Consider the following 27,448-nt stretch of genomic DNA (forward strand, 5'->3'; position numbering starts at 1 on the left):
GAACTTTCGGAACCGCACGAAACCATGTATAAAGTAACACCCGATCATAGAAAAAGCAGTGGTCTGTATAATTTTCATGCAAAACGTTGCATTCTATCACAAGCAGCATTTTAATAGAGAGAAATAAAGTAACAAGATGTAACTGAAACGTAAATAGAGAACTTTAAGAATATTAACATGTAATTCAATGACGTCAGTGTAACATGCACTTTCAGTTAACAGTGCAAAAAAAACTCTGCCTAAAGTAATCAAATAGCTCAAAAAACACATATCCTACACACCTGATAGTGCTCATACGAATTCTCATTCTGCAGATGCGGTAGTGGTTGAAACAATCCAGACGAGAACAAAGTCAACACCTCATTAGATGCACGTTTCTATATCCACAATCACTTCCATATTTTATCAGTCCAACAAACAACTGGACATTAAATACATTTTTAAATGATATTGTGAGTATGTCAGTGTCATTACAGGCCTTCCACCAAGTATAGTGCAAAATATGCATATACTCAGTTGCCAAAACTTGATTGTACATCACAGAGTGAAGTGTATTATGCCAAACTTACGTGAATCTTCTCATGTGTTTTGGAACATTGTAGTCTTACATAATCAGCAATCCTTGTGATGTAGAGTTTATGTGAGCGAAAGATGTAACCACCAAGAGATGGTAATTTTTTGTGGGTTTTAGTGGAATATCTTCAGCTAATATCCTTGCTTGGAAAATTTGCACTTAGACGATGCGTATACCGTCACCATCTATTACACAGCAACACGTTCATTTCACTTGCTGCGTGTTCGCCAAGGAATAAAGTATGAAATCGTTTCATGTTGATCTTTCGTCATTGTTCTACTCTTGCTTGCCTCCGCATGAATGTTTCGTGGCAGTTGTTTCAAGTTCCTTTGAAATATTTGTGGCAATAGTGTCTTTTGGCCCTTGAAAACAGATGTACTACATCTTTGCTAGTCAATCTGTCATTGATAAAGCGACATGAATTGTGTAGCTGTGGGTAGAGGTATGTAGAGACTACAACACATTAGCTGTAGTTTTCTCGCCTCTGTGGGACAGTGTTGATGATGAAGACAATTCGTACTGGAATAAGCTCTGGTCACTGTTCCAAACATTTTCACTCAACACACTCTGCTGTGTCATACACACGTTCACTTCTTCCACAAACTGTTGTGCCATCTTCCGTGAAATGTTATCGTCTCTCTGTGTGACAAATGTAGTAAAACGCACGGATAAAATGCGATTCTTAACTTTAAGACTGTCGATAAACGAATTCGAAGCTTTGAAATTGTCCAAGTCAACCATTTTAGACGTTTCTAGTGCCCACATCTGCAGATGCCGACAGCGAACTGTAGAGCCACACGACCTCTCTCTATTAAATCGTGATACCACATGCTCATTTAGAGCTTGTAATTGGGACCGTCTGTTTTCTTTCAAACGATCTCCTGCTGCCTTTCACTAGACGCACAATTTACAATTAATCGGCAATTTGATTTACTTTTAATATACTTCTACTGCCCCACTAGTTTGCTACAGGAATTGAACCCACGACAGCCACAGCCATCATCAGTGTTTTCTAGTAGGCTGTCATCAATATCTTCTATTACACTGGATTTCGACGGTTTGCTTGTACATAGATCGTACTCACTTTGACTGGACTGTTGCTGTTGCTCTGGAGATGGACGTCGTGTACTGTTTGAGTAACCACCTTCAGGTTCAGGTTCTTCCTGTCCTTCAAAATCAGTATCCCTATCTTTATATTTTACCGTTTAACATCTTTAGCTCACATCCACTTGATTTATACAGGTGCGGAATCGCTAAATTACTTAGCTTTCCCAGAATGTTATAAATTTAATGGTGATATTTAATGGTGTGTGGAATAAAATAACGGTCAAACTATGAAAATATATACTGTACTAATTCAAATGAAATTCATATCTCCACGACAGTAACAAGAAGAAAGTCGATTTCAGTGAAACATAATGTATCTGTACAAACGGCGTTACTAATGTATTATTCATTCTGGTCACAGAAACAAGCTGTGTTTACTTGCAGTCCCATGCAACAATGAAGTGGTACTGTAATGTAGCATACCATAAATGAAATAATAAAATTTACATATTGATTTTCGATTTGTCTTCTTTCAGCTGTGCCACAAATGGCTCTGAGCACTATGGGACTTAACACCTGAGGTCATCAGTCTGTAGAACTTGGAACAACTTAAACCTAACTAACCTAAGGAAATCACACACATCCATGGCCGAGGCAGTATTCGAACCTGAAGCGCCTAGAACCTCTCGGCCACAACGGCCGGCCTCAGCTGTGCCACAAAACGTATAAAAGCGTATCCCCCACCGAGACTGGAATCAGAAAGCAAAGTAGGCACCCTTCCCTGGCCCAAGTTACTCCTGGATAGCCAAATTTTACAGCATTGTGTTCTGCCTTACTCCTCCACCCCTGACTATGAAGGACAGTCTCGAAACGTAAAACGCAAGATTAATCGCAGTTTCCAAGTAAAATGAAAACCGTAAACTGCTACAATTATTTCACACGTTATGGGAATATCACTCCTCCTATTTGATGCAAATCATAACAAAATTTCATGTGACATTTGTAGGCCAATTCTGGGTCACTCAGGAAGAAACTCGTTGGTCACACGATTGCCAAACATATCCTGCATTGTTGTCCAGAATCAGTTAACCTTATCAGACCTGAAACCACACTTTTAAATAAAAGAATTGAAAAATCCGTAATATTTCACTTTTTAGCACCGTTAATGGTCAATAATTTGAAAAAAAGTTTCATTAAATACGTGACCTACTGACCTACACGTCATGTATTGTGTGTTTTACAGCAGGTCTCTATCAAGTAAAAGTAACTACCTGTAGTCCGTGTATGAAATCAGGTCTCTATGATATTACAATACTCAAATACAAAACTTCTTTATTTACTGAAGTTTATTGTAAATTTAAACACTTTTTCGTTAGAAAAATCAGTTTACAGAAATCAGAGCTTCTATACATCACTTATTTGTTCTTTCAAGGCATTTTAATGAAACTGACCTGCACATTATGTAAAAATGTCGAAAAAGAGTCATTTCAGAGACTAAATTTTGCAACATAGTGTTCATTGCATATTCTTGTGTAATAATATATGTGACGATTACTTCCACCTCTAAGCTGTCTCATATTGTGTGGAAATGTTTTAAGCAGTACCTTTTTCAAGTGAAATAAAGGAACGCATCACAGATATGGTATGTTACGAACTTATGTCTGGAGCAACCTTGCATGCTACATCCAGATGTACATTTTTTTCTCCCAGCATAAATTTCTGGCCATTGGAATGCATTCCTAAATCTTTTGCATGCTCGTGGGATGGCTTGTGTTGGTTTACGCTTCTTCTATTCGTGCCTTTTCCTGTCGTTCGACATATTTGGGTCGAGGGGCTCCTGCAGCACCTCCAGAACATTCCAATTCGAGCGTGTCGGTTCCTGTCTATCGGTGAGAGAATTGCAGAGTTTATGGGGCAAGAGCGTAGTTTGTGCTCCATCATCCCATGTGCTGGTGGCGGCGTGGAGTCGCGGGCATGTGGCGTGAGGGTGGTTTGGACAAAGCAAGTGTGTCTGTTCCTATCTGTCGGTGCTGGGAATTTGTGAAATTTAGGACCGATATAGCTTTTAGTGTGTCATGTGATAGAACTTTCCAAACATCTCGGGCGGTTGTGTGAGGTAGGTATTTGCAGACTGGACCCTGTACAGAAAAAAAAAATGATATCGAGGTGGAACGTTTCCTTTGTCCGGCACGCGGTCGACAGGTTCCATCGTGTCCGGCGTAAAGTGCCTGCTGGCGGGTGAGGCGCTACAGTCCGGAACCCGTGACTGCTACGGTCGTAGGTTCGAATTCTGCCTCGGCCATGGATGTGTGTGATGTCCTTAGGTTAGTTAGGTTTAAGTTGTTCCAAGTTCTACAGACTGATGACCACAGGTGTTAAGTCCCATAGTGCTCAGAGCCATTTGTGGCACAGCTGAAAGAAGACAAATCGGAAATCAATATGGAAATTTTATTGTTTCATTTATGGTATGCCACATTACAGTACCACTTCATTGTGACATGGGACAACAAGTAAACACAGCTTGTTTCAGTGTCCAGAATGAATAATACATTAGTAACTGAATCTAATGCAGCCACGCCGTTTGTACAGATACTCTATGTTTTACTAATATCGACTCCGTCTTGTTACTGTCGTGGAGATATGAATTTCATTTGAATTAGTACAGTATATATTTTCATAGTTTGACCGTTATTTTATTCCACACACCATTAAATATCACCATTAAATTTAAAACATGCTGGGAAAGCTAAGTAATTTAACGATTCCGCACCTGTATAAATCAAGTGGATGTGAGCTAAAAATGTTAAACAGTAAAATATAAAGATAGGGATACTGATTTTGAAGTACAGGAAGAACCTGAACGTGAAGGTGGTTACTCAAACAGTACACGACGTCCATCTCCAGAGCAACAGCAACAGTCCAGTCAAAGTGAGTACGATCTATGTACAAGCAAACCGTCGAAATCCAGTGTAATAGAAGATATTGATGACAGCCTACTAGAAAACACTGATGATGGCTGTGGCTGTCGTGGGTTCAATTCCTGTAGCAAACTAGTGGGGAAGTATAAGTATATTAAAAGTAAATCAAATTGCCGATTAATTGTAAATTGTGCGTCTAGTGAAAGGCAGCAGGAGATCGTTTGAAAGAAAACAGACGGTCCCAATTAGAATCTCTAAATGAGCATGTGGTATCACGATTTGATAGAGAGAGGTCGTGTGGCTCTACAGTTCGCTGTCGGAATCTGCAGATGTGGGCACTAGAAACGTTTAAAATGATTGACTTGGACAATTTCAAAGCTTCGAATTCGTTTATCGACAGTCTTAAAGTTGAGAATCGCATTTTATCCGTGCGTTTTACTACATTTGTCACACAGAAAGACAAAGAAGACGATAACATTACACGGAAGATGGCACAACAGTTTGTGGAAGAAGTGAACGTGTGTATGACACAGCAGAGTGTGTTGAGTGAAAATGTTTGGAACAGTGACCAGAGCTTATTCCAGTACGAAATGTCTTCATCATCAACACTGTCCCACAGAGGCGAGAAAACTACAGCTAATGTGTTGCAGTCTCTACATACCTCTATCCACAGCTACACAAATCATGTCGCTTCATGAATGACAGATTGATTAGCAAAGAAGTAGTACATCTGTTTTCAAGGGCCAAAAGACACTATTTCCACAAATACAATCAAGTTTTGGCAACTGAGTACATGCATATTTTGCACTATACTTGGTGGAAGGCCTGTAATAACACTGACATACTCACAATATTATTTAAAAATGTAATTAATGTCCCGTTGCTTGTTGGACTGATAAAATATGGAAGTGATTGTGGATATAGAAACGTGGATCTAATGAGGTGTTGACTACGTTCTCGTCTGGATTCTTTTAACCACTTCCACATCCGCAGAATAAGAATTCGTATAAGCACTATCAGGTGTGTAGGATATGTGTGTTTTGAGCTATATGATTACTTTAGGCAGAGTTTTTTTTGCACTGTTGACTGAAAGTGCATGTTACACTGACGTCATTGAATTACATGTTAATATTCTTAAAGTTCCCTATTTACCTTTCAATTACATCTTGTTACTTAATTTCTCTCTATTAAAATGCTGCTTGTGGTAGAATGCAATGTTTTGCATGGAAATTATACAGACCACTGGTTTTTCTATGATCGGGTGTTACTTTATACATGGTTTCGTGCGGTTCCGAAAGTTCGTTGTCAAAGCTGTCCCTCGTTTGTAAAAAGTACAAAAGTAGCCCGTCACTTTGTTTCTAAAGAAGGCGAAGATGAAGCAGTTAAAAGCTCATCAACAAAACTGATACTATACTGTTAATAGGGATGTAATCAAAGGAAGTCTACATTCGTGACTTCCTGTTCATGTTCTGCAGGGGCTGCAGGAATAGAAGTACGTGTGCTCTGTAGGAAAGGGAGTGGCTGTCATTTTCAGTACCAACAGTAAATAATAAGACCTCTACAGAAGTTTTCAGAGAATTCATCTTTGTTGACTCATCTGTCCGCTCATTTGTCACAGAGAACGAGGCAGTTCCAGAAGAGAAAAGCCAGTGTGGTGCGACAGACTGTCCAGGGCCCTCGAGATCATACCGGAATTTTCAGCCGGACGCAGCATGTGAATGTTGCTGTGTGAGGACGGGTTACTCCTGTAACTGAAATTTGCATATCTGAAGATGGTTCTAGACGGACAGGAACCAGCTACGTGAATAAACATTTTTTGCAATCGTGACGGATTATAAGTAACATTGTATAACCAGTGATTGCAGTATCCCACCAGACATTTTGTCTGTTTTTGCAAAATGCGAGTTTAAAGGATTGAAAAGGAAAAATATTTCACTTCATTTTTCTAAGGAGAATGTGACATAATTAAATTCCACGTCGCAGAATGTACTACATACATAACTGATATGCCATTTACACTAAAACCTAAAACAATTAAACACTTATCATGTTAAGTACGTATGTGTTCCGTGTGTGGAGCTGTTAGTGATGTGTCAAGCATCGACTCTTTCTCTTTAAGTCGTTCCCTGTGTGACTTTCAGTCTAAGAGAAGAGTGGGGGACAAGATTGAAATTCGAAACAATGTACAAATTTTCGCTTCTAGCCAGCTGGGTATTTGATCTTTAAAATATTTCCTTATTTCTTATCCACTTTTTATGTGCTCCTGTCTTTTTCTGCATTACAAAGTTTACTCTGCTGAATTGAAGCTTTTTCCCATTTTCCAAGTCACAACATTGTCTTGTGTTAAATTATTACTTACTATGGCGCACGACCAACGCAGTATCACAAAAGCGTCTGTACTTTATATAGGATGTATTTCCTAAGAGTCGTTAAGTGCCGTTTCTCTGGAGTTATAACAGATATACGGTATTTCCGTTTTGAATTGTGTTGCTAGACTCAATCCTAACAAACAATGCTCGTCTAGCCTTTCATTTGACTGCTAGTGTCTACAGAAGGCGTCGGTTTGTTGCTCTTTACACGCCAAAAGATTTTTTAAGGAGGGGAATTTTACATGCCCATACGATATGGCGCTCCCAGATTTAATCCACGGGAAGTTAGATGTATAGATTTGCATAACAGTCTGTAGCTAAAGAATTAACCACATATTTCAAATAGATTTAATGTATTATACAGGACGTAGAGGTGTAGAGCTAGAAAAAATTACAAATGCTGCAAAAAACACAACATTACGTCTAAGAATAATAAAAAAATGTAGAAGATGGTGGAAACTGCTTACGTAGTCTCTAGAGAACACTCCCTCGTATGATTCTGAGATTGGTAACTAGACTGTAGTATCTAGGTACTAAAGTTCCTCTATGCACAAGAGTTTCCTCTTCAAAATGGAAAGCTCTTTATACCGGACGGTGAATGATATAAACGTCACTGACATCTGTTCACCTCCTTTCATCACCATTCGAGAAGTACGACATTAAAAGATGGGCTTTATTGAGAGAAAAAAAATATTCTTTTCCAGCCTGTGCCTAAAGTATGGTGACCAGTTTTATTGAATGCTGTAGTTGTAATGCTGATAATACGTTTGACATAGCGAACGATAACAGATCTTTTCAAGTACAAGGAAAGTCAATCTGCTGCTAGTTGCTGCAACCAGAGTTCACGGAACGGAAAATCAGGAGGGAACTTAACGATAACATTCGATGATGCCATCGGGCATTAAACGTATATAAATGAAAATATAACGCAGAGAGCAGTAGTAGTTTTTGTCGAGTACAATGAAGGCTGCTTTGTTGCTTGTTGCTGGTAAGTATTGGCAGAATTTATTATCTGTCATTGACGATAAACATTTTTTTCTTACCCCTATTTTACATAATTTCTCATGTATTAATCCATGCGAAAAGCTATTTCCATGTATAGAAAGTTAGTCGATTGGCCGAAAAAAAATTAAATACAATCCAGAAGACTTTAAAATGCATATCTTATTTCGAATGAGCACTTGTTAATCTTCGCTATTGTGAAGCTTATCTCGTCCACTGTAAACTATTTGTTATATCGAATCATCAGCAGAGTGCAGTAAGCAACCGTTAAAACACTTGGACCACATTATATTCTTGTTGTATCGTAACATGATACTCACATATACTCTCCTGTGCATAAAACTGTTGCACAATAAATATAAACAAAGCATCTAATATGGAAGTCGATTCTTACCGATACTATTTAGACAGTTCCAACACATTCGTTATTGCACGAGTATTTGCTGTGTACAAAATTTTATAAATGTAAAAAAAAAAGAAGGCTACGAGTGGCAGTCTTACTGTAGGAAACCGTGATTAGGTATCACAAAGTTGTTGTATGAATGAACTTAGAAATCAGAATAAAATGTTTTCCATCTCCAAAACGATTGAAAGCTGCCTTTGGTAAATAGCTAATTACACTGAATTAACGCAAATACTTTAACAAAGGTAATGCGGTAAATAAACAAAATGCGCTTGTGCGAGCTTCGATGTGAAAAACACGCGTAAAATGAACACTAAAGACGTTAATCTGTGATGAAATAATTCTAATAAAAATTTTAATTGCGACTAGCAACACTTCGTAGATACTATATTGCGTCACGCAAATAACGATAAAGCTGTGTCTTTGAAAATATCTTTAGTCGTGACCGGAAGTAATTAATTCCTTATCCTTATCAGATACTATTAGAATAGGGCCGTAGAAACCTTCCTTCAAGGCAACAACCTACTGCCTGTACTAATGTTATGTAGAGATATGTTATTTACAGAACAAAACATAAAATCATAAAATTACCTTTGCTTCAAGATAGCCAGTATAGTTTTGTCACTCAAACAAGTGTTGCACTTATATAACTTTTCGGTTCAACTGATTGTCTGTGTTAGCATAGCAGTGCTGCACCATATGAAGAACCATAGTTACTACAGCTTTCTATTACAATGACTGCTTGATTGAAAATTAGTTCTCAATTTAACGGATCCTTTTTATCTATATTTTTCCCTTAAGACTTTCTCGGAAGTTATGATGAGAGGACAGGACTACGTTGGTGGTTTGACTGGACCAATCTAATGTCCCAAGAAAGCTGCCGGACGTGCTGGTCGAGTGGTTCTAGGCACTTCAGTCTGGAACCGCGCGACCGCTACGGTCGCAGGTTCGAATCCTGCCTCGGGCATGGATGTGCGTGCTGTCCTTAGGTTAGTTAAAATTAGCAGTTCTAAGTTCTAGGGGACTGATGACCTCAGATGTTGAGTCCCATAGTGCTCAGAGCTATTTTTTGAACCAAGAAAGCTACTATTATACTAGCATGCGTGTAACACAACTATAAAGCTACTGGATGTATCTTACTTTGCGATGAGTTGTTTGCAGCACGATGTAATCCCATTTATGAAATTCAGTATAGACAGTAGGCTCGTTTGATTAGCGATGAACGTGAGTAAACTTGGGCCACACTGCATTTCTCATTAACTCTAAAAACCTTCTTGCGGTCATGTACTACGCACATACACGTGCTCCCTCACTTATATCTTAGCTTCCCCCTTATTATATCACCAATTCCAGCACAATTTGTCATATCTGCCCAGAGACACATGTCTGTACCAAAACGCAGATTGGTCGCAACCCATCCCTCTTCCGTTCTTACGCCAACGATATTATTGTTACATGAAATGTATGACCCGTGTCATACAAATATAACATCCCTGTCATTTCCAGACTATTTACTATAACGACTTGACATAATTATTTGTTATTTATTCTTTTATCATATATTACAGTCTCATAAAATATCATTTATGATTAATTTCACAAGTACATATAGTTGTAAAAATGGTTTTAAATTTATGAAACCAAGTAGCTGGAAAATACGTGCTGCACGGTGTCGTAGTTTTACAAGCTATTACTTAAGAACTGCACTTGTGAGCCATCAGTAAAGGAGGTGTTCAAAATGGAGTTTGGTATTTTCTTTGTGAAACAGCAGGCATCAGTGTTCTGGCAGTTTCAGAGAAAAAACGACAACGTAAATGTTTTTCATAAGCTGTTCAAAATACATACCTGTTTTGTTAGAATTAACGTATATGCTGCACTTGAAATGAACTGTGAAAGCGGTTTACAGTATCACCAAGTACACGTGGTCTGAAAGTATGTATCTTAGACCTCATATCTTCGGGACATTTTGTTTATGTTTTCGTCCCAACTACCACCTCCCAACTATGGGATACTTCTCTTATACTGTGTAAGGTGTGAACAGTTATAGCCATATCATAGGTCGCTGTCGTACCTTTGAAAATATCTTTCCGACTATCACTTTTGTCCCATTAAGAGTGTTTTGTTGAACTATTTCTGCAGTGAGTTACCGAATAAAATCATAAATCAGGTCCGATATCCGGTATTCTCATACGATGTTCACTAAATGACATTTCGGAACTGTATCGAATATTGTTCGGAATATTTCAAGGAACGAGGCTTCGAAGTGGGCGACATTGCCCATAATGCGATTCCTAGTTGATGAGTATCACAAGACTTCTAATTGCTGAATCAGTTTGGTTTTATATGGAGGAGACTTCCGTCCTCCAAAATGGTCATCAACCGTGCGTATAATAGGGGTTCATCTAATCTGCAACTACAACGAGTTTGGCATCCAATCATGCTTTTTTCGAGACGCTCGGAATGCTTTGTCGCTCTTTCGACTTACGGTTAACTTCTCCTGGAACTGGAGAATGTTGTGTATAGGACCTTAAAGACATCTTCTTAGATCCAGATACATTTCCACTACTGAGCGGTATTAGTTTCTACTGGTTCGATCAGTTACGTCAATGTCGACTAGCTGGGTCTCTTGAGACATTTCAACGAAACCTAATTCTGTGGTGAATCAGATTCGGAAATGCGAAATCAGTACTTCGACCTACTATTTAATAGCTATATGTATTTTGAGAGTTAGTGACTGGTTTTGGAATCCTTTTACACTTGAGAAGTAAAGAACCATGACGCTAAGCTGGAATGTGCACGCAACACCTCTTGTGGGAATGGTGAAAAGAGGACGCCAGCTTTAGTTATAAAACAAAAATGTTACTGAACCAGTTACGTTTTGCTGACAATAGTTTTCGCAATTTTATTTCACCTTAGTGTTGTTGGAAGCAACAAGAGTTTTCGATCATTTTTCTGCGTGTGTGTAATTCAACGATTTTTCCCATGCGGTCGTCTGTTTCGTCCTCACTGCAATTAAAAAACCAGAAAATGTAAATCATAGAATATAATTTCAGCTATTCAAGGATAATATTTTTGGAATATCTTCTAACGCATTTCACACCGCCTTCAAAACACAGAGATTGAGTCAATTCACAACGTTTGTTTGTGCACATTGAACTGTAACGTAAGATGTCACGTTCTTCGTAGCCTCTATGAAATGTTTCGGTGTGCTGGCTAAAAATTTTCTCATGCGTTACATTTCAGATGTATCTGTAAAAACTATAAGAGGGACTTACAAACGTAAGATGTACTGCAATAATGAAGAGCAACGAAAAATGCGCTACAAGTCACTAACTAAACAAACTACTAACAAAGGGATTAAAGAAAGGTAAAGATAAGTACGAACAGGCACATAAAAAACAATGTTAAACAATAAGTGGCATAAACAAAAAAAACTGGGGGAGAATCATGTAAGAATTAGAAAGCCAAATACTGGCCACATAATAGACGCTACTGAAGAAAGCGAGTGCAGTGAAAAAACTCTTATATTCTTTACAGAAAATTACGTAGTGAAACTGACAACAAGTATCCAACAAAACAATTGCATAATAAAATAAAACTGCAATTACTGGAAACACATTCCTTGACCACAGAGTATAAAGAGAAGTACAAGAGCACTAAAGTTACCATATTGAGATCTCATTCCAAAGAACAGAAGGAAACATGTCCAGTCATATTAAGAGCAAACTACAGATCCAACAGTGAGAGGATGCATTGTGTTCTTGGCAGATGCCATCGTACCGAAGAACATTTAACTGCATGGAGGGGTGGACACGGTCCTCAAGCACAAACGCATAGTAGTTTAGATCGATTATGGCTTCCTTTATGAAGAATCACCGACACGAATACATTCCTCAGACCATAACGCTCCCTCACTCATTGCAGGTTGTTTGCCTTGAGACGTTTCACGCCCTACACGCCACCCGCCTTATACCCGATCGAGCATAAAACGTCTTTCGCCTCAGACGGCCGCTCAAAGCAGGTCCGGTTCAGGTATTGGAGTGAAAATTGAAGCCTTCGTCGCCGGTGATCAGCAGTCGACGTGAGCGTACGAATCTGGAACCTATTGTGGACAGCGGAAAACAACGACTTTCGCGCGATAATCGTTGAGTAGACAGTGCTGGTAGCCCCGTGGTTCATGTGGGGCGTCTTTCCCTCAACTGAACCATGCCTGTTCATCCGTACACATCTCCGCAGCTGTCTCTCACTTCTGTCATCTATGGTCAATGTTGCCCCACTGGTCATGCTGTCAGTTTTCGATAGTGCAGTTTTACCATGCACACTTCACTTTAAGCAGGGTGACACTTGAATACAAACTGAGGCGTGCATCCACTCATTGCCTGAAAAGCAATAACCATACCCTTTTGGACGTCAGATAAATAGCTTCGTTTCCGCATTATGCCAACTATTGCACTGTCCCACGCGGCTCCCTGATGATCTTTACATAGCCTCCAGCGTTAATACTGAGCCCTACCGTCATTGAGTGGTTATCTCGCGTTGATGTCGAACAAAGGCGGTGTTCACATTCCTGTGACGGAACCGTGTATGTACTAGTGTCTTGGACTAAACGTAGATAGTGAAATGACTCTGATGTCTCCCATCGTACAATTTTCGGAACATCACAAGAAGTTATGTGAGACGCTCCATGCAAGGCTGTCACTTCTTCACCTCTAAATTTAGTTTGAATGTAACAGAGAAACAAACAAATACTAATGGTACCTATTAATCTTCCCTATCACGTGATTTTCAGTGGACGGAACAGGGACAATATTTTAATAGGTTACGTTCATTATCTTGATGAGGAGCAAAAGACTTTACAGAGCCGTCCACTTGGAGTTATGTGTGCTTTTCAGTGAAACCCCAGCTACATGATCGTAACGAGGAAGGCTTCCAGCTTCTGCAATACCTTTTCATTCTTTACTACTAAGGGTAGAGCGGGCTGTCTGATGTCAAAACCAATGAAGAACCTAACTTTATCAGCCAAATATCTGACTAGCCTTCAGTGTGGCAGAGCCTTACTAAAAAGGCAACCCTTCCCAAATATAAGTGAGGAAAGTACTAATATTTTCAATTTAATTATGAGATAGTAACAATCCAACAAGAACTTGAAAGACCACTGTCATAGTATATTGGAACACGAAATTAATTACGAGAACATGTCCGATATGAACATAGCGTGCATGTCGCTGTTGATTCGTTCTTTTTTATTTTCAGGGACGAGTGGACTATTCAAGTAACACATATATAACATACAGTAGTGTTGCAGTGCTAAGTGGGAGAGTTGCATTAAAATCCATTAGACGAAATAGCCATCTGTAATTACGTTCACTGACTTTTACAGCACTGGTAGCAGTGGCGGAGGTCCACGGACAACCAGAAGAGTCGACCACCGCCAACATCGGGAATGAGACTCTAAGCACCGGCAATATCACGGCTGAGAGTAGTTTTCTGGGGAGGTCGTCCTACACGGAAGATGACGATGATACCATTTGTGTCGCAGCAGACAACAAGTTCTACTTGTATGCTAATTCATTGAAGCTGTATTCTTGCTACAACCAACTACCGAAAGGTAAGTTACTTTAAACAGAACTGTTTTCTGTTCAAAATTGACAAGATGAAACCAGTTTGTTCAGCATAAAAATTCGCGAATGGTCCCACAGCGAAAGTGAAAATATGAGTGAAATCAAATCATCAAGGAACAGTGGCTACCCTTGCCTCACCGAAATTACGAAATTGCAAGTCTTCATGATTCTCCACCAAAACCATTCAGAGCAATTTGCTGCGCATGTTTAGTCCACCTCTTATAGTAATTTTCTTGCCCCTTAAAACTGCTGCATGTTTCTCACTACACACCCTTGAATTCTTTTAGGAGGATTATGTCGTGTAACGCGACATGAAGTACGCAGTGGGCCATAGTTTCAACATTTTACGAAAAGATATTTTAACCGGCGACGTAAGTTGCCACAAGTGCCGCGGTCCGTAGCGTGTGGTTAATTTTCACAGTGAATGTGTTGGCAGTGAAGTACACACACCTATACTAAGCTTAACACTATAAACCGATAGGCAACGTACACTTTTCTTCATACCCTGTAGAATGCCGACAACTGGATTAGTGTGTATAAACAACACCCGTCATACGCTTAGGAACAAGTAGAAATAATCTTGCAAGTTTAAAGAAGTTAAAGATTTAACGACGCGTTGACATAGAGACGAAGAATTAGGTGAACTGGGCAATGATAAGTGAACGTACTGGACTACATCATATCGGAAACATCATGTTGGCATTAAATTAGGGCACAGACTCATTCATTTGCTTAGTGAGACATCTACAATGTAATATCGGACCGAAATATATGCTACTTATAGGCGATGACACACTGTACTAGCAATCAACCGTATAACCATTGCAAAAAATTTCCCAAATATCGGGCATTTATATGGTAAATAGCAGCATGCCACACATTTTAAATAGTAGTCAGTGAAGGTTGAAAAAAGAACCTGATAAAAGCACGTTACTTAGGCCAGATCAAAATATCGCGAAAGAAGAAGATGTGGGATTGTCGTATTACTGGTTAAGATTTCCACTGCGTTAGAAGTTGTGCCTGCACGCGTGTTGGTTAGTACAAGAGTACATGAAAGATAAATAATGAATATTTAGATGAAAATGTCTAGAAAAAAAAAGCGGCAAATTCTACATGTATAGTAAGTTTGTTACTATACAACCACGACATTATTTAGTTTGGCTTTTCGTGGCCACTGCTGTATGGAGGCTGATACATTGCAGTCATCAAGAACAGTGGTTAAGGAAAACGCACCATCTATCGAAGCTTTCAGAAGAGCTGTGCTTATACTGTGAAATTGCTCATCGTGTCCTAGCAAAATATCACGATTAAAACTCACGATGAGCCGACCGAAATGCTCCAGCCCCAGGCGCTATAATATTGCGGACGATTAATAAACAGAAGGTGGCCTCGCAGCTCACACAAAGCTAAAGCCCGTAACTTCACAGGGATCGTGCAGAGTAACATGGGCGCAATTCAAAGAGAATAATTCTTCAAATTCTAATAAAATGTGAATCTTCTAGAGTTGGGGAAAACTGAAGGTTTCACCACTAGAAACGTTTGGTGTCTCTCAAAACAAATAACATTTCGGTGATCTTGCGCTCTCCAAACTTGGCATTCTGAGTGATGGAGAAAGGTACCTAATTCATTCAGTGTTTCTACAGGGTGATTGCGTCGTTTAGCATCCGCAGTTCTGACTTTGACGATAGCTTCTGACAGTACGGCGAAATTGTAAATTCTTTGTGATTGCGTTTATCTGTTGTCTATTCAAGTCTAATAATTGAATTTATGTCAGCGATGAGTCTCTATCTGTGTCCTTTGATGTTGGTGACTATTAAGTATCACGAAGGCTAAGTCCCATCACAAATCAGCAATCAACTATCCCGTTATCTATCTAAACGGTAAAGATGATTTTACTTCAGTCCCACTTCTGAATAATAATTCCAACCGTAAAACTTTTAAACTTCAGATCGTCTTTAAAATAACCTAGCAGCGCTTAACATGCGTACTACTATTGCAAGAGTACAAGAGAGAAATGAAGTTAACATCTCCATTGCCGAGTTACATTGTAGTCACCGCAATCTTACAGCTCGATGGGGCTACAACTCTCTTCTAGGAAAAATGTTATCTTTGGTCAATTTATGGTCTGGGGTTTAACCTTCGTAAATAATAATTTCTTGAATTCTTTCTGTTTCGTATCATATGGTATTCTTTCATTCAGTCCTTTCTTTATGATAAGCATTAGTATTTACATAACACTGTTGTTAATTGAACTGTCAAGAGTGTAAATTTTGTTGTCAGTAGCTGTCATCACTGTCAAGATGACTGATTTCTCTATTTCTTTTTGCAACAAAAGGGTGTTCGTTATGGGTTGGGCGAACGTTTGGACGGCGGAATACCGTTCCTGACCTGTACACGAAGGACAGAGTAAACGCATTTCATCCCGTCACGTTGGATCGTTCTACTATTAAGATGGTCTCACGTCCGACAAAGTTTTACGGTTACTGGGGACCGGCGGTGCTGACCATTCATTAAACACAAAATCAGAGATCGCCAGATCAGTTCCCAGCAAACGAAACCGAGGAACCTCAAGTTATCGTCATTTACCTCGTCACAGGATATATGTGTTGCTCACTGAATGCTTCGCACGACAGGAGCATTACCCTCCTAGAGGAACTTGGTTCTAGTGACATCCTTCAACTTTCGAAATAAGTTACAAGTCAGGTTTATTCGCGTCGCCTATCTTCCAACGGTCTGCTATAGTACCAGTGAAGAATAGGAACCCTGTAACATAGCACACCGTGTGACCCCACATTATCTCTGATACACGACCGTAACATAATCTTGTCACAATGCTGACAGTGAAATTCGTGCTATGTAAAAAAGGTGAAGACTTACCGTTGTCTTATCACTAGTAAAATTAAACTGCTATGTTATTTTTGTACCTCCTATCTTTACTAAAGCGCATTTCTCTTAATTGCAGTTTACGTGGTGAAACCAAAGAGTCAATGCAAACCATACCTGTCAGATTGTCCCAGGAACTAGGAGTATTGCAAATCAGTTGGCTCAGATTGAATCGTCTGCGAGGGAGTGGAGAATAGATAGATGGACTGCTGACTGAAGACATCTGCTGTTTGCAGAGGAGCCAAGAAACTGGAAGAGTGTCAGAACTTGACTCTTATACTTAAAAATAACCGGTCGAATCTACACATCCTATTGTGTGTCAGTTTCTGATTACTTCACGACATGCAGTAAATAACATTACTGTAAGCATTAGTATTAAAAACATTGCATTTGTATCCTTTTTATGTTTCTGTTGTTTCTATAACAGTTGTATTCCGACGCAATAAAAGTGTAGTTTCATGACGTCAACTGTTATATTAAACGGTAGAAGATATTTCTCTACCTACAGGTTCACGTAAATACTGACAAACTACGGCTTGTTATTAATAACATCAAACGCATTTCATCCGTCATCCACGCTGACCTCCTATATTCCCAATGTCCACTTCCAACCCTAACACACTGCCTGCCACGAGGACAACGGCGGCCACAGCAAAGACTCACGACTGACGCCACGGCTGGGCCTTACCTGGCCTGGGAAATAAGTGAAAAATTTGTAATCCAGAAGAAATAGTGTCATATCTCACGGTTCTATATAAATTTATTGCAAGCTATTTGAAACATCGCGCCAATATGCGTGTTCGCATTATCGAAGTAATAAAAGTGACCGCGTACCGTCTCATTTACTAGATCTTGCCGATTGAAGCGTAAGTAAAGGTGCGTGCCGAAAAGTAATGCCTCAGAATTTTTATATGTGAAAACTTATAAAGCTTTTTAAATAAAATAAACTTTATTAACACTCTACATCCTCATTCTTCCTGTCACTATGTTTATCCAAACAAGAGAACAGTTTCTTGATACCCTCTCTGAAGAATGTTTGACTTTGTTGAAGGGGCCATAACATTACTTCTACTTGCTCCGCTTCATCACTATCAAAGTGAAACCCTCTAAAAGTTTTCATCGAGTTTTGGAAAAAGATGACGGGCGGATGGGGCATAGTCGGGGTGTATGGACGATGATCTGTTACCTCGTATACATGGTGTCGGGTTGTTACATATGTCGCATGTACATGCTGTGTCGTTGTCATGATCAAGGAAAGGTAGCTCCATCTGTGCAAGAACTCTTCGATTCGTCTTTTCAGTTTCTTGAAGGATTAGAACAAGCAGTATCTCGAGCTCTGTCACAGTTACGTAACACACGGCCATGTCACACGCTACAGTACGTAGCCTTCGATCGGCAGAGGGTAGCAATTGCGTTATGGAATCGTGAAAGTCGACCGAGTAATATGCACGACGCGTAATAAGGTAACCTGCATTGTTAACACAATGAAAAACTCGGAGGCATACATCCCGTCTTATCAGTACTTTCTTTCATTTTTTCTTGGGTAACATCAGATATCCAAAAAAAAGTATGATGCAAAACGAAAGCTACTAAATTGTGTTACACCAATAAACAGAAAGATAAATCGAGACAGGTAAGAATATCGTTATCAGTTAGATTAAGCGAACCATACATTAATCATAAATTTATTCTGCTCAGTACTAAAATTAAATATAAATCCGAAATGGCCGCAAAACAAATAATTAGCTTGATAGGAGTAGACAACAGTGCACACGATTGAGAAAAAATGCCGCACGTCACGGTAGACATTTGATTTCTCATCCCAGTTCAAGACAAAAGTGTATCTACCTAACCTTAGTCCGACTCGCTGGTTAACAGAAATGCTTTGCAGAAAATGAGGCTCTGGTAATGCTGTTACTGCATGCAGCGGGGCTAAGAACAAGTAGCACTAATTCTGGGCTGAGGTGGAGCTCTCCCATTAGCTCGGTGAGACGAGAAAATGCCATGGGAATCGGACTCTCAGATGTTCAAGTTGAATTTGCTCCAAACATTCTTTTTCAGTTAAAGCATCAAACAGTATCCAGTTGAAACCTCCAATTGTGGTATGTTATCTTTTTCTATCTGTCTTTATTTAAACATTAAGACATAACAAAAACTTCTTACATAAAAAACGTCTGTTTTACTCTGTCCATGAGATAATTAAAAGCAGTTAAAAATACTAGTGCACACAATAACATCGTCGGTATCCAATGAGGTACAAAAGACGCAATACGTAGAGGACATTAAATTGCACATTACGTTACACATTATAATTCCATTCTAGACATCCATCGTGCAAGCTTATCTTCACAGTTCCGGTACGTAGACATACGAACAAATTTCACTTTCGGAAAGGCGTTCAACTACCTTGCATTTGCAAATTTCGCTACTAACTGCATCATACGTTGCTGGAACCTACACAACACGTCTGCATCAACTTTTGTCCACTTTCCATCCCTCCTCCACTCACATACCAAATTAAGCTCCAGTGGATTAATGTCGGGAGATTGTAGAGTCGAGAACATCGAAAATCCATGATTGATCCATTTCCTTGGAGATTCTTCTATTCCAATGTGTTGCACTGTACCATCGTTCCGAAACCTAGTTACTGAATACCTAGAGAAACTTTTCAAACGCATCATGTAATGTATTCCAAAGGAACGAACGATGCAACGGCATATGCATATTGTGCAGTAATAGGTAAGGGGTCAAAAGCACTTCTTTCATGATTCTAGCCTGTAGATTAATGTTGCCATGTACTGGGTGGTATTTTCTGAAATCTTCTAAATTTCTCGCACCTATGGCTGGAAGGTAATAGTTACTAACCGAATGTCACATCATATTACTTCGCGGGTGACGATGATATATAGCAAACGATGCGGGGACGCAGGTTTACGACGCCGCACATAGGAGTGAAGGCAAGGCACGGCGGGCACTGTATACAAGTGTGATGAAATCAGGGCAGCACAGGGAACGGACATGCTGTGAATAACCGATACATTGCAGATAGAAGTGCAGCTAATGAATTGTATGTAGTGACCGAAGAGGGTTGAGGGAACCTGACGCTGTAACTATTAAAGAGCGCTCCACTTGTTTCCTCCAGAGGAAATACGTCTGCGGTGTAGCTTGAAGGCGAGTGAATAACGATTGTTTAAATTGCACGCCAACCTCGACGACATGCTGGTGATGAATCTCGGCGGCAGAACCGAACCGCTGTAACTACTACCAAGCTCTGCTGTACGGACTCGCTATAGCTGTGGCGGGGCGGGCTGATGCTGCACCGTCGCGAGCAGCGAGATGGCCGCTAACTTCCGTTCTCTGGATGACATTGTCTTGGGGACTGCAGGCTGCTATTGGCTGGGGCGGGTCGGAGGCACCAACTAGCGACCCCCCGGGTGAAGAGCAGTCTGCGGTCACTCACGAATAAGCCCTGGCTGCTAAGGCTAACTACAACAAAGGCTGAAAGATGTTTTCCCTTCGGCGCTGTAAGTGGGGTCCACAAGTTGCGTTTGAGGGAGTCGCCACCCACGTCCCAGGCTACCTATGCAGCCAAAACCCGCTGCGACCCCTTCGCTGTGACGTGAGTAGGAGCGCTACGTCTGCAACGCAGGGTGGCCGGACGACGATGCAGCAGGTTCCACCACTGGTATTGGTGCTGATCCACGCATGGACGCCGCGTGGCGCCATCACTGGGATCGGTGGATGGTCTGCTGTTTAACATCGATGCAGTCAAGTCAACGAAACAGTTGCCGGTTTTTCTCTGCACGCTTGGGCGTAAGTCACCCCTCTCTGCCAAACAATACTTTCCTGCCGTTCCGACTTCCTGCAACCCTTGAGCGCTACATGGCGGTTGTGAAATGTCACGTTTACAGGTGACATGCAGGTTGTGTTTCAATCAATAATGATTGATGTGAGTTGAAAATAGCTTCACGAGTGAAGGTAGTTTCGTCAGTGTATGCCACGTTAGTTTTAAAATGTTCGCTATCTTTACTTGGTCCAGAATACAGTCACATAGCTATACTCTTCCATTTCGGTCTGTCGGTCGATGGTGCTGAATTAGCTTGCTATGATACAGAAACAGATCATTGTACATCACTTCAAAAACTAGTTTTTCATATATCTCAAACTGCTTTTAGTGATGTAATAGAATGGTTTAAAGAATTGCGTTATCTGTTTGTGTATTAGGTTTTATCCTTGGGCGACTTCTGTGCATTACTTGTATACGAAGTTTACCCGTTTCCCAGAAGACTGTGCTTCAGGTGAGGAAAATCATTCTCATCAAGATGGCGTCTTCTGTGGTAGTGTGTAGCATAAGCACGAGCAACAGCAGCCCATTGATCAGAAACACTCAGAATCCAAAACATATTAAGATATTTATATTTTGTCCGTTTCATCGGGAAGCTGCCGTATATAATCTTGACAGGAGTGGCCATGGTTGCCCACTATGCCGTCAGTAGACTCATACACTCAGGTTAATGGATCCAACTCTCACGCCATATGTCACGATGCTTTATAGGCCATTGTCCTGTGTTGAAATGATTCCCAACATACAAACGGCAAGAGCTAGGGATCGTGAATCCAAAAAATGAAAAAGAAACCTGACGGGGATTTGAACAACGGCTGCATGAGGCTGTAGGTTTGATGTCTCATCGGACCACTCAGTGACCTGCAAGACCTGGCACGGTTATGTGGGATGACACACAGTCCTCTTTACATTCCGATGCCCTACACGATGTGACAGTTCATATCTCCTCGCTTTCACCCAATATGTGTTTCCTAAACGCACCTCATCTTAATTTGAGAGACAAATTTTTGATTCGGCTCTAGTTAAAAATTCGCATGCTGGCATTTATTCATCACCGTGTATGTTGATTAAGGGAGTTAGCTGACAAGAGTATGTATTAACAATTACTGAAATTACAAACGGCTACAAAACAAGAGTGTTGCTCAGTGGTAGTTCTTGTTGTTTGCGTTATGATTGGAAGGAGCTCTCCAAGCCTCTTTATGTCTCAGAAGGTGTGGTTTTAACTGATCCCTTTATCTAGTCAGGTTCAGCCCACAATTTTCTTTTCCCCGAAATTCTGTTCAGTGCCTTCTTATTAATTACATGATGTAGCAATGTAATCTTTAACATTATTCTGTTGCACCTCATTTTAAAGGTTTCTGTTAACTGCTTGTCTAAACTGTTTATTGTCCATGTTTCACTTCCATACACGACTACAGTCCCAACAAATATTTTAAGGTAATATGTCCTACTCTTTAATTTATATTCGATGTTAACATATTTCTCTCCTTCGAAGACACCCTTCTTGCCATTGCCAGTTTATATTTTACATCCACTCTAACTCGGCCACCATAGATACCTGCGTTCCCTTTCGCCTGTTTCATTCCCTGCAATTTCTCTATCTTCTCCATTCGTCAAACGAATGCAGTATCAGACCGAGTGTATCGCGGCGTATACAATCTTCAAAAAAACTTACAGCAATACAGGCGGGAGATACCGTTGACAACTTCTAATATATCTGCAGAAGCACACCTTGCCACTTTCAAGCCAAAACTGCAACAAGTAAGTGCGATGGAAACCAATTTAATAGTTCGGCTTTCACTGAAAGTCCATAAAGATAACACACACACTGTCAGCACTAGCGGCAACACAAAAATGGCCGTCGTCATGTGACCGAACCCGCCGATTCCACGTGTGACCGATTCGTAGCATTAAATAATTCTAGTACGAAATCGAACGGTATCGTACTGTCTTTACGAAACGTATTTGGAAAAAAAACGGTTAACTACGTACGTCATTTCTTATGTCTTTCTTTGTACTAATTTTGTTTAAATGATTACATTTTCAGTGTACATAATAACGTTAGTTGTATGCTGCTGAGTGAAAGTCCTGCGCCAGCCGTCCGGACGAAAGCGGAAGTCCTTTGTAAGCGGGCAGCGGCCACCCCTCCTCTGACGCTTAGTGACTCTGGGACACTGGCATAAAAAATCTTAACGGTGTCTCCACGGCCGCGTTCCACTACTTTTCTCAAGTCACAATACAGCCATTCAGTCACCCCTGCTCACGTATACTTTACAGTGAAAATTGTTACTGCAAATATTGTTAATAAACTATCTACGTTCAAGGAAATCTGTGACTGGTGTAACCTAATGGACTTTACACTGCAAGACGATCATTTAACGTGGGCTCCTACTCAAAGCACAATGTGGATAAAGGGGCTCCATGCGCAAATTCGGTGGAGCACACAGGATTGTACAATGTTTAACCTACCAGCTGTCAGATCCATCCACACCGCAGTAGCACACCACAGCAGTCTCGAAACCTTACCTTAATTAGGCCCACTGTAAGAAAAACTATTCCTAAAACTTTATTTTCGTTGGCCAGGTCTGATGGAGCAGTTTTGAAATCTTTAAGCGTTTTTTTTTTTTTTACTTACTTTTAGTGTTGACAGTGCGTTTCAACGGCTGTTATTCTTTTTTTTTTACGTGAATTTACTTCGAAACTAAAAGGTAGTAAACTAAAATTGGCCAAGTGGCAGCCATCCTTACTTTTGAATAACTTGTTACATTAATCATGAATTAGTAAGCAAAGCAAATTTAAATTTGTAGCAAAATTAATGTTATTCAATAGACTGTAGTTTATTGCTTTGAATAAAGCGACCAAATTTACAGATGGTGTTAAAAACCAAAGCAAATACTTAGATTGAAGAATGGCACAAATGGCTCTGAGCACTAGGGGACTTAACATCTGAGGTCATCAGTCCCCTATAACTTAGAACTACTTAAACCTAACTAACCTAAGGACATCACCCATGCCCGAGGCAGAATTAGAACTTGCGACTGTAGCGGCCGCTCGGTTCCGGACTAGAGCGCGAAAAACCGCTTGTCCACCACGGCCGGCCTTAGATTGAAAGTCTGTCTCTCTCTACTATGAAGCAGTTCGTAATGATAACGAATTTACTTATTGTACCTTTTATTCAATTATTAAACAAACAAGCAATTTAACTTTCAAACCGTCATTACACAACAAACATGACGAGGAAACAGGACTGGTGATGACTTGGAGCATAAATTTTCGAAGAATAACCTGCCTGATAAAGATTTGTCGAAAGTTGAAATTTCTGTACTAGAGAAAGGAGGCAATTTTGCTGTGACGCCCCAAAACGTACCCACAGAGGATATTGTAGCAAATATTGAGGCAGGTATCCGTCAGATTCCACAGAAGTCTGCTGACGAAATTAGGATGGAAACGGCTAGAATTTTACGTACATGCAAGCCACCCAACAGTAATTTCTCGCAGACACAAAGGAATGCGCTGATGGATATAAATGCAGATAAAAACATTATTGTTCTTAATGCAGATTCAGGGGATGCAACCCTCATTCAGGACAGTGCGGACTATCATGGATAAATCAAGAAATTTCAGAGGATCCGTCTATCAAGATTTTGATGTTGTTGTTGTGGTCTTCAGTCCTGAGACTGGTTTGATGCAGCTCTCCACGCCAGTCTATCCTGTGCAAGCCTCTTCATCTCCCACTACCTACCGCAACCTACATCCTTCTGAATCTGCTTAGTGTATTAATCTCTTGGTATCCCTCTATGATTTTTACCCTCCACGCTGCCCTCCAGTACCAAATTGGTGATCCCTTGAGGCCTCAGAACATGTCCTACCAACCGATCCCTTCTTCTAGTCAAGTTGTGCCACAGACGTCGATCCTCCCCAATCCTATTCAATACTTCCTCATTAGTTATGTTATCTACCCATCTAATCTTCAGCATTCTTCTGTAGCACCACATTTCTAAAGCTTCTATTCTCTTCTTGTCCAAACTTTTTATCGTCCATGTTTCAAGATTTTAAGAATGACTAATCGACCGGTGTAAGCGTCTTCATTCGCCTCCGAGGATAAGAAGGTGCTTTGTAAAACAGAAGCGTACCAACCTAGACTTTATGGCTTACCCAAATTGCATAAACCCGAGATTCCGTTGAGGCCAATTGTCAGCGCTACAGGCGGACCAACACGTGATTTAGCTAGGCACCTTGCCTAATTGCTGCAACCTTATACTGGTAGGACAGATAGTCATATTAAAAATTCAGCTGGTCACGTAAAACCCTCTGTACTTCCCCGCATCCTATTCTGTACATTGATTAACATATTAATCACGAAAGTGGTTACAGTCATTAAAATTTTTTCATTGAATGGCAATAACATTTTCCTTATCGTTAATTAACAATTGGGAATGAAGTAATTATTTTATGTGAAAGAGCTTTGCATACAAACATAACACTTTTACACATATATTTGCTGACTCCTTCTACGTCTTTCTGTAACACTTAATATCGATCTTTCAACATACCAGTACCCTAAAGCAACGTCAAAAAGTATTTAAAAAATTATTTAATTTTTAACGGTGGCATCACATATGCCCCACATTTCGTTAAATCTTCCTGAAGGGATGAGCTTAACGGAATGTTTTTTTTGGTAAAACTCTATTCCTCTATGAACAAAATTTTTGTTATACCTTCCAGCAAGGTAACACCTTACCAAAAAACAAAAATCTAGATAAAATCAATAATTACATAAACTACTATTCCATCTCCTCCTCTTATCTTTGAATATGCGGTCCACATTTCGTTAAATTACACATTACTCTTTAGTTGCTTTTATTCATATTATAGATTTATCTATATTACTCTTATAAGATTAGCCCAAAACATTAACACATACAGTATACCAAATACACAGTTAAATAACAAAATTCTCCTGAAAACAGAGAAAGTCTGTACGTCACACAAAAGGAAACAATAGAGATAAGGGCAATGCGCCCTAGAGCGTCCCTTGCTCATTTCGTTGCTTACGTTTGTGGAGCTATTAGTGCGCCCTTTGTCACTCTCAACCACTTTCATTTCCCCGGTGAGTCCTTGCTCACCCCGTTTTCACCATCACTTGTATTTCAAGGCTTTCTAGAAGCACAGGCCTTCCTACCTATATTTACATTTCGGTTTCCCTGTAACTTAGAAAACTATGTTACAATCTCATCTATATATATATTTATACATTATTATCAATGTCATGCTTTAACAAGTACTATATTATTATTTTACTTTACTCATTTAGGTTTCTTCAGACAGCGTTTAAGTCTGATTATTGTCGGTTGAACCCTTGGTTCATACTTCTTTAGAATATTTCTAATCCCAAAACCCGTTCTTGACACTGGGTATTCAAAATAGTACGCATTGGTATGCGGTATGTTTACTATTCGGTATGGCCCATTATAAACAAATTTAAATTTGTATGTTTCGTGATCAGTTTCGCTTGACTTCTCGTAAGCTTTCACGAGAACGAAGTCACCAACGACAGGTTTTGGAAGTTTCTATTTTTCGTCATGCCGACGAATCCTGCTCTCAGCTTGCTTAGCCATTTTGTTTCTCAATGCGTCTTTCTTTTCATCCACAGTCATTTCCTTGCCATGTGGGGACGCTAATAATTTTCCTACCAAACTCTTGGTGTTTCTTTTGCTGTAGATTATCCTCTGGAGTACATCCTGTACTCTCTTGTTACAGCGAGTTCATGATTTGTTCAAAATCTGAAATGTATTTCCCTCATGCTCGGTGATTCTAATGGCAGTACGTTCTACATAATCCTCCAAATTTCGTGCATATACCATTCCGCCGGGTTACTGGACGGATGATATGCGGCTATATGCACCATATATACCTACTTACACTCCATACCTTCTTTCCATAATTTTGAACAAATCTGAGCGCCGTTATATGGCAACAGACAGTTCGGCTTTCCTAACTTTGGGAAATAATACAAAATCATTAAATTGTATACAGCTCTTTCCGTCGCTTTTCTCAGTGGGTACAATTTCATAAATTTCGAGAAAAGTTCGACCACCACATATACGCAAAATTTCCTGTGGTTTTTGGCAACAGGCCGAAAATATCCACCGCGGCTATATCCAACACATCGTTGGGTTTAATAGTCTGCAATGGACCCCTGTTTATGACATTTGTCACCTTCACCTTCTGACATAAATCACACGACTTTATCCTCATTGACACCTTTCTAATTAAATTATTAAATGTCAAGCACTCCAACATCTTTTCCGAGCACTTTTTTGCTCCACAATGGCCATTCGCGAAATGAAAATAATCAGTAACCTGTTCAATTAACTTACGTGTTTGCTGCCGGGTGTCGTCGTCGACCACCGCCGATATTTTGACAGGAGCACATCATGCCATTCTCAAGACACAAATCCAAGGAGGAAGCAATGTGCAAGGAAATTTTATACCTCGGTTCACAGAGGAGAAACAAGGAAGTTACCACACACAGAACAAGTGTGAACACAACCAAAGATAACCAACATCAGAAATATCGTTTGTGACTATTAATCAACAGGTGTGGTAGCACTAATTCTGTCCCTCTGTTTTTTGATAAGAGACAGAGCCGGATTCCAAGTAGCATTTAAACAAAATCCACCATCTCTGCTTATAAGGTTGTTTCATAGTTTTATTTCAACAGCTTCCTTAATAACACTATCCCAATAGCTGGACGTGCAAGCCAGAATCTTGGTGTTGTTGATTC

General features: G+C 39.9%; 2 protein-coding genes across 17 annotated transcripts in view; one reads left to right on the top strand and one right to left on the bottom strand.

Moving 5' to 3' along the window:
* The window catches only part of LOC126236536 (uncharacterized), a 302,827-nt gene that overhangs the window by 158,593 nt on the left and 116,786 nt on the right, over positions 1-27,448 (top strand). The window contains exons 2-3 of one of the 4 annotated variants that reach the window (XM_049945910.1): positions 13,694-13,921; positions 16,897-17,279. The exons of 1 other annotated variant lie outside the window; for it this stretch is intronic. In XM_049945910.1, the coding sequence (XP_049801867.1) occupies positions 13,694-13,921; positions 16,897-16,958 (290 nt within the window). In that variant the 3' untranslated portion in view covers positions 16,959-17,279. Of the gene's footprint in view, positions 1-13,693; positions 13,922-16,896; positions 17,280-27,448 lie in introns of those variants that run through there. 2 more of the 4 variants (XM_049945912.1, XM_049945911.1) reach the window with 2 other exon arrangements.
* Positions 1-27,448, bottom strand: part of LOC126236547 (uncharacterized) — a 342,194-nt gene that overhangs the window by 141,617 nt on the left and 173,129 nt on the right. The window lies entirely within an intron of this gene.

Source organism: Schistocerca nitens, chromosome 2 (genome assembly GCF_023898315.1).
Source record: "Schistocerca nitens isolate TAMUIC-IGC-003100 chromosome 2, iqSchNite1.1, whole genome shotgun sequence".
Taxonomy (NCBI): domain Eukaryota; kingdom Metazoa; phylum Arthropoda; class Insecta; order Orthoptera; family Acrididae; genus Schistocerca; species Schistocerca nitens.